Raw genomic sequence first — 14,281 nt, 5'->3', positions numbered from 1 at the left:
TGAGCATGATGGATGGGACTGTGTGTGCGGTGAGCGTGATGGATGGGTTGGTGTGTGCGGTGAGCATGATGGATGGGATGGTGTGTGCGGTGAGCATGATGGATGGGATGGTGTGTGCGGTGAGCATGATGGATGATGGGTTGGTGTGTGCGGTGAGCATGATGGATGGGACGGTGTGTGTGGTGAGCATGATGGATGGGTTGGTGTGTGCGGTGAGCATGATGGATGATGGGTTGGTGTGTGCGGTGAGCATGATGGATGGGTTGGTGTGTGCGGTGAGTCCGATGGATGGGTTGGTGTGTGCGGTGAGCATGATGGATGATGGGTTGGTGTGTGCGGTGAGCATGATGGATGGGACGGTGTGTGTGGTGAGCATGATGGATGGGTTGGTGTGGGTGGTGAGCATGATGGATGATGGGTTGGTGTGTGCGGTGAGCATGATTGATGGGTTGGTGTGTGCGGTGAGTCCGATGGATGGGTTGGTGTGTGCGGTGAGCATGATGGATGATGGGTTGGTGTGTGCGGTGAGCATGATGGATGGGTTGGTGTGTGCGGTGAGTCCGATGGATGGGTTGGTGTGTGCGGTGAGCATGATGGATGATGGGTTGGTGTGTGCGGTGAGTGCGATGGATGGGTTGGTGTGTGCGGTGAGCGCGATGGATGATGGGTTGGTGTGTGCGGTGAGCATGATGCTGCTAATCGCTACGCCGCCACCACCCTGCAGTGCCACCATGGCACATCTATCACTGTCGTCGCTGCGATGGCGGTTTTGGTGACCTGCCTCCCCCCTCGGTCCTCCATCTCGCACGTATGGTCCCACCCTACTGCCTGCAGGCTCCTCTTCCAAATCGACCAGAAATCTTGACTAACAACTATAAACTCTTTAAAAAAAATGTCATTTCACCAGGTAAAGGTCCACTGAGCTCTACCGCTATTTTTCAGAAGCGACCTGGACACAAATGATAGCTGAACGAAGTGGCCTGTCACGTGGAAATTTATAGCAGCCATAATACTCTCAACGCACGTGTTGATTCTAAATGTGGAGGGATAAACCGGAGGACCCAGGAGAAAAATCCACGCGACCACCGGGAGAGAGAGAGAGAGAGAGCATTCTAACTCCAAATATACAGCAGGCGTCAGGGTTTGGATTGAACCCACGGCCTCCTGTATACCAGACGAGGTAGTTAACATCCCCTAGCCACCGTGGCGCCACTTATGAGCAGGCATTATTCGTGACCTCTGGTTAAATGACCGTGCGGTAATGCTATTGTATAACTTCGGGCGATGGTCGTGACGTGAACTTTAATTTCATTACGCCGATTTACTTGTCAAGTCGGCAGCGTCTCGTCCTAAGGGTCGCCGCGGCCCTCGTTACCGCGTGGACGTCGCTCGGCGTATGGAGCCAAGCGGAGTTGAAGGGCAGCTTCACGAGTGTAAAATTAGACCGTGTTAGATTAATAGACCGCACGCGCGCCGCTTCTGCCGAGTGACAGGCGACGCGGCGCGCCAAGTCCGCCGAATGCGCGGCGCGCCGACCGATCCCACCGGCGCCGGACGAGCGACCGGGCCCACGCTGCTTTTCCCCCCCGCACGCGCCGCGTGGGTCCGTCGCGCGGGGGGGGGGGGGGGGGCGGCAGTGGGGGGGCGGCAGTGGGGGGGCGGCAGTGGGGGGGCGGCAGTGGGGGGGCGGCAGTGGGGGGGCGGCGGGGGGGGGGGCGTAATTTGCGAGCGAGGTGGAGATTAGGGAAGTTCAGGAGTGGGGGTGCGGTGTGGCGAGTGTGGTGCAGGAGGTTTGGGGGGATGATGGGATATCGTAAACTGTCGGTGGGAGGAGAGTAAGAGTAGAGGGGAGCGTTTAAAACAAAGGCGGGAGACGGAGGCGGAATGCAGAAACGAGAGGAAGACGGTGGGGGTGGGGTGGAGGTCGCGGGGAGAAGCAGAGGGAGAGAGAGAATGGAGAGAGCAGAGAAATGCGGTGCGAGATAGTGAGATGGTGAAACACGGAGAGAAAGGAATGGAAGGTCAGAGAGCGAGCGAGAGAGGTGTGAGGAAGAGAGAAATTTTGAAGAGGATGCGAGCGCTGATTTCTGCAGTTTGGACCAGAGGTCACGTGAAGGGATGTCAGCGGTGGTTCTGCGATATGCGTTTTCACGGGCTGTCCTCTAATTACAAAGGGGCCCCGTCAGGTTGCCACGTCGTGAGGACGTATCATTGGCAGAAGAATCCCACGATACTGCATCCGCCGTCTCGAGCGGTGTGACATTAGCAGCTGCCTCGACAAAAGAGGACAGCCCCGGGACTAACGGGACAGGTGACAGCCCCACTTGGACTGCACTGCGAGGCACCCAAAACGGGATCGTCCGTCTCCCGACGCGGACGCAGATGGCGCGGTCGGGATAACGCCGGGGGAAGAAATTGACGTGGCGCAAAAAAACGTATGCACAAACGAAAGAGGATGGGCGAGAGAGAAAGATGTTGGGAGGGAAGGAGGGAGAAGAGAGGAGAGGGAGCGAGCGCATGGCCTCCCGCTTAATTATCATTAACGACGGGCGCGCACCGTTCCCGGCCGGTGGGCTTGATGCGCTCCCGTGACGCAAATGCGGGCGTCTCGCTGTCGTCACAGGTGCCTCGGTGATGTCATTGAGTGGGCGTGTGACTTATCCACAGCCCTGAATGAAAGAGGGCTCCCCCCCCCCCCCCACCGTGGAAAGTGGAAAGTGAAAAAAACCCCAACCGCATTTCGTGTCCTCGCGAGAGAATGGAAATAGATTTCGGAGGCACGGAAATAGCTCGGGTAAATAAAATGTGCGTACGTTGTGCCTGGCGACAGGACTTTGAGGCTCACGGGTAATAATAGACCGATTGTTTTAATGCGTCTTTGGTGAGGCAGAGCGCCTGTTTTATGAGCTATTTTTAAATGCGTTGTGGCTACGCCGTCTTAGCGGCAAGAATTCAGCCGACCTCGCATCGTCAATATCTGTCACGTGCTCGGCAGAGAATCCCTAATTAAATGAAAGAAACATATTGTGCTGTTGGTCATTTTCCACAAAAAAAACAAGTTTAATTTACAGTGACCCTGTAAGTTCACATGTACAAAAATATCATGGGAGCATGTACAATTTTCCCTCAATTTAAATTATAAAATTGTTCAATTTAATGATGTACAAATACCATTACACTCGATACTTGCAATCTAATGTACGATGCAAAAAAAATCCCACAAAATCTAATATAAAAAAATTACAACAGAATAATCCCTAACATCTATATTTCCCTCAAATTTTAAATTCTGAATTGTGCCATCGTAAGAATAAAATTATGTTTGTTAAATGGTTTTTTTTAATATTCCGTGTGTGTAAAAAAAAACCCACCGCTGGGGTTCTCAATGAGCAGGCGTCTGTGACTTGCATTTAGAATAAGAGTGAGTCATAGCTCGATGCAGCACACGAACGAGGATTACCAAAGAAATTCCAACTGCGTACCACCACAAGGCCCTCCGTTTCCACCGCATGCAGCAACAATGCCTGTCAAGGGGGTGGTGGTGGTGGTGGGGGGGGGGGGAAGTCTGTCCCATTCGGAAAATAAGAAGCACATTTTCGAGCAACGTTTGCCACTTTCGCTCGGTTCTTCTGCCAGCCTCGATTGGAAGCACGTGTCACACGAGGTTCCTCTCGCTGTCTCTCTCTCGTGTCCGCTGTTGTGCTCGCAATAATTGGCCATGCTCGACCCACGGTGGCTAGGAGATGTTAAACACCTCGCCTGGTATGCAGGAGGTCGTGGGTTCGATTCCGAACCTGACGACTTTTGTATATTTGGAGTTTGGATGTTCTCCCCATGGTCGTGTGGACTTTTTTTCAGGGTCCTCCTATTTTTTCCCCCTCCACATTTACAATTGACATCACACGTTTAGAGTATTTTTGCTGCTGTAAATGTCCACGTTGATGAGCCACTTTGTTGAGCTATCTGATAGCCAGGTTGCTTCCGAAAACAAACTACATGGCTCAGTCGACCTTACCTGCTAAAATAAAAATAGTTGACAGTTTTTATTATTATTATAATAATCCACCTGCTGCTTGTACACACGGCTGATTGCATCGCTCCATCTCCTCCGTGGACGGCCTGTCGTGTACGCGTTCCATTCCTCGGTAGCCGCCCTGTCGTTATTCTGGACCGTCGATTGTCATTCCGTCCAGCCCAGGACCCGTCTGGACCCCCAGTCCCCCACCGACTTCTCTTCAGCCAATGTGGTGCCATTTAAGCTGCGTACATCCATCCCGCTATTTAAGGAACGGAACAGGAGGATTTCTACACAAATCTGGCTGTCGCCTGATGAAGCTCGTGGTAATTACTGGCGGAACGTCGTACTATAATTGTAAATGTTGTGGGTTTACTCTCCAACACACCGGTGTGCTGTACCAGTAGCGGGCGAATTGGCACGTTCCGTTTACGTGACAAACCTTACTAATTGGCTGTGCCGGGTGGTGGCGGGTTTATCGACACGTTTATATTTATGCGATCTAACCCAAACCCCCCCCCCCCCCCTATATTATGGATGTGTACATGCCGTCGCATCCTTGATTTTTTTGTTACGTAGAGGGTCCTATAGGAGGGGGGGAGGCGTTTTTACATCCATTCACTCTTCGTCGCTGGGCGGACGAGTAGCCGTCGCTCGCCCACCGGGATTAGCCCGTGACGGGGAATCGAACTCTGTTCGGCGACAGTTTGCCGGCTGGGGTGCGGTTATTCGCCGCGGCCTCTTTTGCCTGTTGTGAGTTGAGACGTGGCGGGGGGGGCCTGTGTCCCGTAGATTGAGCGTTGGGAAGCGAGAGAGAGCGGAGGGAGAGAGATGACAATTACGGACGCAGTGCCCCCTGATGGACACGCTCGGGAGGGTGCGGACGGACACGGGCTCCGGACGCTCTCGCCTCGGACGGAGGGGGAGCACGGCGTTTGTTTATCCACCGGACGGACGGCACACGCCAGAGCTGTGACGCCGCTCATTTGCCATCGAAATGACCCCGCGTGTGCCGCTCGGGTTTTACAAATAAAAACGACTTTCGTTTTTTTTCAAGAGCCATATATATTTTTTTAGGTTTCCATGCCCTCTGCTGTTTTTGCCCCGACCAAAAAAAGGATGTCCCCGACCAAAGAAAAACGGAACAAAAGCTGAACTACGCGCCACCGCCACTGAACTAAATTAGGAGCGGATGTTTTGCAACGAAAGCTTTTGTTTGCTCGATGGACCTGAGCACGTGGGTGGCAATGAATACGAATTTGGGGAATTTTAACTCTAATTGAGCGATCGGCAGGCGAGCAACGGTTTACCCTCCCGCCTATGGCGAAGCTGACGGATCGTCAACGATGTAGAGGTGGCGGATCGATTGAGGGATCGACTCCTCCCTCGTCCCCCGTTGTTTGTGTTGCTCTCCGTCCGTCCTACGCTCTGTTCAGTTTAACGCATCGGTGAAGTCAAGCGTAACATCGGCATCTCGTTTGCACAACGTCGTCGTCGTCGTCGTGATGGCTTCCCCGAGAAGTCGCCATCGATCTTACAATCCTCCGATATAATAATCAACCCAAGCACCCACAAGCGAACTGATTTTATTGCTCCCAATCTCCTCGATGCAACGGTCCTCATAGATGCGTGTGCCATTCCTTGGCTGCCCCTCGTTGGCATATCATTTCCATGAGCCAAAAACGCCTGTCTTTATACACACTCACGATTCGTTCCCCTGTACAATGAGCCTCAGGAATCGTTCATAATCGATTCATCGTTGACACCCCTGATAACCACCGATAACCCAGGGCCCCCACCCCCTCCTTACCGGAGAGAAAGTGAATCTCAGAATGTGCCACAAGGTAGAGCTGGAATTTTATTTCTTTGTTATCAATGACTCTCTCGATTTACCGGTTCCATGTGACCCTCTTTCTTTCTGTCTCGCAGAGTTATTCCAAGTGCGCGTCTCTCTCCACACTTTTGTGCACTTTTAAGTTTTCGTTCTTATTTCCGACTAACCTGAGAACACGAGGACAGTTGGAGAACGTCCACCGCAATGAGTGATTGATCATCTGCATGTAATACACAGTCTCTCTCTCCCCACCTTGCCCAAACATGCTGTGCTGCACACTCTCTTCGATATTCGCCTTAATATCCATTGTGTTACTTTGACTCGCAGATGCCAGTGAGGAGGAGGTGCTCTCCAAGCTCTTCAATTCTCATGACTTGTATACAGTGGACTCTCGATTTATCCGCCTGCGTTTAATCAAATTTGCGCATTAACCGCACACCTGAGATTTTGACAACAAATAAATAACTCGTGGATCTTTCCCTTAAGCCCAAATGAATAATATAAAAACGGTTATACATTGTTACTTTTTGGAAATGTTTACTACAACTCGCGTGCTTGAACCGAACAAAATATGTTGCTCCGCTTAATCCGCAATAGACGTGATATACCCTTTTTAGTGTTTTTTGGCATAAATGTCCGTGGGAAATTGATATTGTTGAATTGTACGCGACCTTGAATTATTCGCGGCCGTCCTCCCCGTCATTAGCGCGAGATAATCGAGAGAGAGTCTCCTGGATTTTTGCAAACTCTCCAGGCCAGCTCGCACACTCAAAACACAAAAACGCGTTCTTTGAGCGACAGACAAAAAGAAAAAACGTCTTTCGATGACGCCGGCGGCCGTCGTCGTCGTTGTGTGTGCACGCAGTAATGGACGCGCATATTAATCGTGGAACGTGCGTTCACTTTTTATTCAGGGAAAATATGCGCAAACGCGCCCGCTAATCAAAAGCGGAGCCTTGTGGTATAACGAGACTGTCCCCTGGCGCCTCGTAACACGTATATTTGTATAAATGAAGTACATTGAAAGGTAAGAAACGGAACTGGATAATTTCTCTTTAAATGCGTGCGGCCGATGAGTTGTAAGGCAGCGGCAACAACGGTGCTGCTTTTGGATGAGCACACAAAGAGAGAGAGAGAGGCCTTTGGAAAGATGAAAGGGGGACCGTGAGCAGGTCCTGGTCAGGAGCGGCGCTCGCAGCGAATTATGCACAACACCTGCGTGTTGCCGCTTCGCTTTATGCTTTCCATTGCGTAGGAAGAAAGTTTATTGTTGTTGTTGTTTTCGATCGGTGCGTACGGACATTTAAATGGAGGAAACGGAACGGGGGGGGGGGTGGGGGGGGGGAAACGACAGCTTGGGAAAAGAAGCGTGGACAGAGACGCACGCTTGAAATTCTGGCGAGAGATGCAAAGATGGAGGGGACGCGCACGCGCATCGGAGAACGTACGCAGGGCGATTCGCGTGATTCAAAGCCTGCTGTCAAGGACGCGTCGATAGAATGGATGGTGGTCGGTGGTTGCGACGAACGAGAGAGGGTGGCAGCCCAAAAGAAGAGTAAGCGACCTGCAGGGCCCCGATTGCCGTGGAGACGGGGCTGTGAAGTCGGCCTGTACGCAGGTTGCTAGGTGAATACTGCATCGCGGGCGCTGCAGGATTTCAGCCCTTCACGGCATAGTATGTTACCAATTGTTTTCTTGGTGACTATGGTTCCAGCTGCCTTGAGATCATTGACAAGATACTCCCGTGTAGTTCTGGGCTGATTCCTCACCGTTCTCATGATCATTGCAACTCCACGAGGTGAGATCTTGCATGGAGCCCCAGGCCAAGGGAGATTGACAGTTCTTTTGTGTTTCTTCCATTTGCGAATAATTGCACCAACTGTTGTCACCTTGTCACCAAGCTGCTTGGCAATGGTCTTGTAGCCCATTCCAGCTTTGTGTAGGTCTACAATCTTGCCCCTGACATCCTTGGAGAGCTCTTTGGTCTTGGCCATGGTGGAGAGTTTGGAATCTGATTGATTGCTTCTGTGGACAGGTGCCTTTTATACAGGCAACAAGCTGAGATTAGGAGCACTCCCTTTAAGAGTGTGCTCCTAATCTCGGCTCGTTACCTGTATAAAAGACATCTGGGAGCGAGACATCGTTCTGATTGAGAGGGGGTGAAATACTTATTTCCCTCATTAAAATGCAAATCAATTTATAACATTTTTGACATGCGGTTTTTTGGATTTTGTTATTCTGTCTCTCACTTTCAAATAAACCTACCATTAAAATTATAGACTGATTATTTCTTTGTCAGTGGGCAAACGTACAAAATCAGCAGGGGATCAAATACTTTTTTCCCTCACTGTAATTGCCATCTGTTCCCGTCTGTACGGGGATCGAGTGTCGCCCACGCGCCCTCTACCCCCCGTATGTGGGAGCATTAGAAATGTTACAGCACTGCCCTCTGCCGCTCAATATGTAGCCATGCAGTGGCCTAACGTAACACCTGCCCCTGCACATTGCTGACCCATCCAAGCGCTATTGGGCTCGTCGCGTGTTCTATTATGTCCTCGCGTGAGGTGGTGGCGGCAGCAGCAGCAGCGATGTATTTCATGTGCTCGAGGTTTTGCTGCTGGCGAAGACGACGAGAGGGCTTCAGGAGAGAGAGAGAGAGAGTTTGTGTCGTGACCTCTGCGTCCGTGCCACCGCCACACACCTCGTCCCTTCGTTGATCTTAACATTTAGCATTTCCCGTTGGGGTCACGGAACATGATGCAGAGAGACAGAGCCTTGGGGCGGGCTATTTTTGCACATGATGGCACCTCTCGATTAGCACGGTTGGCTACGAAACGGTGCTAATGAATTTCAACGTACGTATGTGCATGGCAACAGCGATATGTTTCAGGAGCACAATGCAAATGCAGAGCTCTCCTGCTGGCCATGACGAGAGGTCTTCAGCAGAGAGAGAGAATTTGTGTCGTTTCGCTGTTTCCTCCTCCTCCTCCTCTGTTGAAGGAGCCCAGACAAAAAGTGGATTTTCTACTCGGTCCATAGCTTGGGTTGCATGGCCACGATCATTCTCCTCTGTGGCTTGTCTTCAACGTATCTCTCCGAGCCTCTATGTATCTCCCGTGGGTTTACTTGCACGGTTCCATAGCTCGGGTTGCACATCCACGATCGCACTACCGCGGCACGTTTTTAATTTTCCGTTCATGAAGGAAATGCGCGCGCATTTGCTGCGCCGCCAAATTTCGAAACGCCTCAAAAAAGCCACCGTGCCGAAACCGAACGGGCGCGCGGTGGGAGCGAGAGATGCTGTCCAACGCGAGGGCGGTGGAGGGGGGGCTTGGGCGGCGTGAGCGTCGTTCGGCATTTATTTTGACGCGCGCCCACGTTGGTGGCGCGCAAAGGACCGCCGCGACGGGAACGATTTGTGCACGACGAGCATCACGTTGAAATTGAAACTCCGCGTTCGACGCAGGCTCGGAAAACCGCGCGCGCGCGCGTGCGCGCAACACCCTCTTCTGTTCGTGGATTTTACGGAGCGCCGGGACTCTCCGTCTGTCTGTGGGATTGATGACGGCGTGTGTGTGCGTGTGTCTACGGCCTTAATAGGTGGACGCTAACAGCACTTGCCTCTACAGTCTGTAAAGGCTATATGGGGGGGGGGGTCTTTGTGTGTCTATCAACGAAGTGAGCGAGCGGTAGCGGTTAGCGCGCTGCGCTACGAACCCAGAGACTCGAGTTCGATTCCCGCACACGGCCAACACCGCGGACGAATACCTGAATCGCTCCTGGGCCTCCCCTAGGTCGACTCGGCCTCAAATGAGTACCTGGTGCAGTGTGTAAACATCACCACTCGGGCGTAGTGCTGGCCACCCCAACCCCCTCTTGTGCCGTTCCGGCCTTCATAGGTGCTGCTCGCTAACAGCACTTGCCCCAACAGTCTTCATCATTGACGTATTAAAATGTCAGCGTGCATCCGTTATTCCGTCACCAGCGTTGCATCGCTCTGCGCGTCTTTGTTCCACTGCCCCAGTTTGCCTTCACGTTTCTCTGTTTACGCGTTTGCACGCGGTGGATGATTTTTTTGCCGGGGCGATGGTGGCGCATGCCTGTAAGTCGAGCACTGGGGAGGCGGCGGCAGCGCGGGTTGGTGGATCGCACAAATGCCGTCTTTTAGCGTCTCAAAAAGCGAGCAAGCCCCCCCCCCCTTTCCCTGTCACCAATATGCCATACAGACGCATAGAGACCCACAGAGACGCACAGATATGCACAGACACACAGAGACACACACACAGATAGGGGGATGCACAGAGCTGCATAGTTTTCACAGTTTCAAATGTGTGTTTGAACCAGGTGTGAGCACTCCAGAGACCAGGATAATGTAGTCGTCTCATCTGTCAGACGAGTGCCCTGGAGGAATTGTTGTGCTGAATTTGGCATCAACAACAACTGCTGCTCCTACTGCTCCCAACAGCGACCGCATCCAACTCCCTCGTCCACTCCGATTAGCGTGTTTGGCTACGTCCGGTGCGAAAGAAGTTCAACATACCTACTCGCACAGATACCCATAGACTCACACAGAGACCCATAGTTTGTTGTCCTTCCCACGCACCTCCGATCAGCACTGTTAGCTATGTACGGTGCGAAAGAAGTTCAACATACATAGACTCACAGAGAGACCCATAGACTCGCACACAGAACCACAGACTCGCACAGACCCACAGATACCCACAGCCTCACACACAGAGACCCGCAGACTCACACAGAGACCCACAGACTCGCACAGAGTTCCACAGACTCGCACAGAGACCCACAGACTGACACAGAGACCCACAGACTCACACAGAGACCCACAGACTGACACAGAGACCCACAGACTGACACAGAGACCCACAGACTGACAGAGACCCTCTCTGTTGGCTACGTACGGCGCCAAATAAGTTAAACGTGTACCCCCCATCTCATAAACCCCCCACTATCACCCTCCCACTATCACCCCCCCCCCCCCACTATCACCCCCCCCACTATCACACCCCCCCCCACTATCACACCCCCCCCCCCACTATCACCCTCCCCCCCACTATATCACCCTCCCCCCCCACTATATCACCCTCCCCCCCCACTATATCACCCTCCCCCCCTCACTATATCACCCTCCCCCCCCCCACTATCACCCTCCCCCCCACTATCACCACCTCCCCCCCCCCCCACTATCACACCCTCCCCCCCCACTATCACACCCTCCCCCCCCCCCCACTATATCACCCTCCCTCCCCCACTATATCACCCTCCCCCCCCTCACTATATCATCCTCCCCCCCACTATCACCCTCCCCCCCACTATCACCACCCCCCCACTATCACCCCCCCACTATCACCCCCCCCCCACTATATCACCCTCCCCCCCTCACTATATCACCCCCCCCCCCATCACCCTCCCCCCCCGACTATCACCCCCCCCCCCCACTATCACCACCCCCCCTCCCCCCACTATCACCCCCCCCACTATCACCCCCCCCCACTATCACTCCCCCCCCCCACTATCACCCCCCACTATCACCCCCCCCCCCACTATCACCCCCCACTATCACCACCCCCCTTCTCCCACTATCACCCCCCCACTATCACCCCCCCACTATCACCCCCCCCACTATCACCCCCCCCACTATCACCCCCCCACTATCACCCCCCCCACTATCACCCCCCCACTATCACCCCCCCACTATCACCCCCCCACTATCACCCCCCCCACTATCCCCCCCCCCACTATCACCCAAGCTGCTGCTGCTATTCTCGCCTCAGCAGCAGCTTGTTGAGGAGCTGCGTGTCTGTGACGTGGCCTGCCAACACAGGCGGCTGCGCAGCGCGCCTCAACAACTTCCTCTTCCTTCTCACGGCTGCGGCTGCTGTTGCTGCTGCTGCTGTTGTTGTTGTAACAACGACCCCCTTACAGCCTGGCCTTGCCTGCCTTCGGCTGGCTCGGATCGCCATCACGTTTGTTACATTCCCTCTCGCCTCCTCACCTCTTCATACAAAGAACCGCCGCTGTCCTTAGAGCACGGGATAATGCAGGAGGAGTCTGGTAAGCAGCCACGGTGTACCCGTGTGTGTGCTGTGTGGTGTGTGTGTGCTGTGTATTTCTAGCTATAGCCGTCGGCAAGAGTTTTCTGAGGTAAATTACGTGACGATAATCGCTGTTGAGGCCATGGGAAGTGAGAGGGGAGAGATGAGAGAGATGAGAGAGGAGATGAGATAAGCCCCGGGGGCTGACTTGAGGCCTAGTTGTTGACGCGGGCCCCCATGCACACAACACAGGCTCGAGCGGCTGGGCTTCGTGTGTCACCTTTTATTATAAGTCGCGGTTCGCGAATGTCTTTTGTTTGTTTGTCGTCGTCGTAGTTACTGTTGCGGTGTCATCGTAATGAAGTAGAGGTGGTGGTGGTGTTGTTGTGGTGGTGTTTACACACACACAAAACCTAACTCCCACAAGGCTGCCCTGTCAAGCGAACAACCCCCTTATACCAATACAGTCGGGCATGTGCCCGTGTGTGTCTGTAGTGGGGAGCGGTGGTGTTGTGGTTAGCGCGCTACGCTGCGCTACGAACCTGGCGAATCGGTGACGATTCTCTGAACCGGTCCTGGGCCTCCCCTAGGTCAGCTCAGCCTCAAATGAGTACCTGGTGCGGTGTGCAAACATCGCCACTGGGGAGACAAAGGCGGCCGGGCGTGGTGTTGGCCACCCACTCCCTCGTGTGCCGTGCCGGCCTTAATTGGCGCTCGCTAACAGCACTTGCCCCTACAGTCTGTTAAGGCTACACGGGGGGATCTTTGTCTTTGTTGTTGTGTTGTTGTTGGGGGAGCGGCAGTGTCGTGGTTAGGAGACCTCCAGAGTTCGATTCCCGCTGCTTCACAGCCAACGTCGGTGACGATTGTTTGAACCGGTCCTGCGCCATGCCCTCCCCCTAGGTCGACTCGGCCTCAAACGAGTACCTCGTGCCGGTGTCTGGTAGACACCGTCACGAGGGAGACAAAGGCGGTCGGGCGTGGTGTTGGCCACCTCACCCCCCCCCCCTCGTGTGCTGTGCCGGCCTTCACAGGTGCTGCTCGCTAACAGCACTTGCCCCTCCAGTCTTGTTAAGGCTACACGGGAGGGTCTTTCTTTGTACAGGGCGGTCCAGATGTCTTGTGACCCATTCCCCGATTGAATTCCCTATAACGTAATGGTTTTTTTAAAGTAAGGTTTAATTTTAAACAATTTTTAAAAAGGGAAGAAAAAAACAATTTTAGGGCTGAATTAATGGGGGGGGGGGGGTCACAAGACATCTGGACCACCCTGTACGTACTGTGGTGGGTGGGTTAGACAGTCTGGTCCCTTCACCTGATGAAGGCCACTTGTGTTGTGGCCGAAACGTCGTGATTTTTGTTGCTTTATTTTTTACCTACGTGACTTTACCGAATAGAACCAAAGAGTATGGATCCTTGCAGTCACGAAAGCTTTAAATCTAGAATCACCAAGTACATTCCAGCATCCGCTGCACTTTCCATCTGCCGCACACCGGCACAGCTCCGCCTGGAGCAAACAAAGTTGGTGCGAAGTGCAAGGTCGTCGTCCCGTCTGTCACGAAGGCCACTTTCCAGGCCACGATCCCGCTTGGCTTCCGAGATGTTGCGCCGAGGTCACGAGCCAACAACGATGGACACGCTGGCAGTTTTGGTAGTTTAAAAAAAAATTTACAGACTGTTTGCTTTACTGTTTAAACAGTGCGTTGGCAAATGATAACCCGAATTTCTGGCTTCACATCGCTTCAGTAGCTAGCTAGTGGCTGGTATTGTGCATTTACGTTTCATGCTGACACTGCCCGACTAAGGCTGTTTGATAACAATAGCGATAATTATAAGTAATCTACAAATTATCCGGTGGAGCTGCTGCTGCTGTTGATTTGTTAGCAGTGGTGCACAAACACAAATAACAACAACAACAAAGGCTCAACTCATTCGTCAATAACAACCACTGCCTTGAGCCACCTTCTCTGGATTCTCTATTATAAGGTCGCGCTAATTTTACAAGGACACACTCATTACACACAAAGTGCGTGCCGCAAATAAGCCGCAATACTTTTCTGACCTCGTCAAGGAGCATACACCATAATTGCGCGAACTCCGGTGATCCTCGTAACCATCGGACAAAGACGGTCACCGCATCGCGTGCTTTCAGGTGCGCTCCTGCGGCCGTCTGGAACGCTCTTCCTTTCCGATATTGGGAAGCCACTGGGAGCTATGCACTTGCAAAGCTAGAGTGAAAACTAATTTCTTCAGAACCTCTCTTTGTGTAGGGTTTTTGTTGTCCTGCCCCCCGCACCTCCGGTTAGCACGGTTGGCTACGTACGGTGCGAAAGAAGCTCGACTTATGTACATACAAACAACTTGTAACGTAGTGCCAGA

At 52.9% G+C, this 14,281-nt stretch overlaps 1 protein-coding gene across 5 annotated transcripts in view; it reads left to right on the top strand.

Moving 5' to 3' along the window:
- The window catches only part of FNDC3A (fibronectin type III domain containing 3A), a 172,477-nt gene that overhangs the window by 72,620 nt on the left and 85,576 nt on the right, over window positions 1-14,281 (top strand). The window contains exon 1 of one of the 5 annotated variants that reach the window (XM_032977719.2): window positions 11,647-11,921. The exons of the other annotated variants lie outside the window; for them this stretch is intronic. Coding sequence (XP_032833610.2) covers window positions 11,906-11,921 — 16 coding nt within the window. The 5' untranslated portion in view covers window positions 11,647-11,905. Of the gene's footprint in view, window positions 1-11,646; window positions 11,922-14,281 lie in introns of those variants that run through there. 5 annotated transcript variants of the gene reach the window in all.

The sequence above is a fragment of the Petromyzon marinus genome, chromosome 64 (assembly GCF_048934315.1).
Source record: "Petromyzon marinus isolate PM22_M1 ecotype Great Lakes invasive population chromosome 64, UKy_Petmar_22M1.pri1.0, whole genome shotgun sequence".
Lineage (NCBI taxonomy): Eukaryota > Metazoa > Chordata > Hyperoartia > Petromyzontiformes > Petromyzontidae > Petromyzon > Petromyzon marinus.
This window is presented reverse-complemented; position numbering and strand designations above follow the sequence as displayed.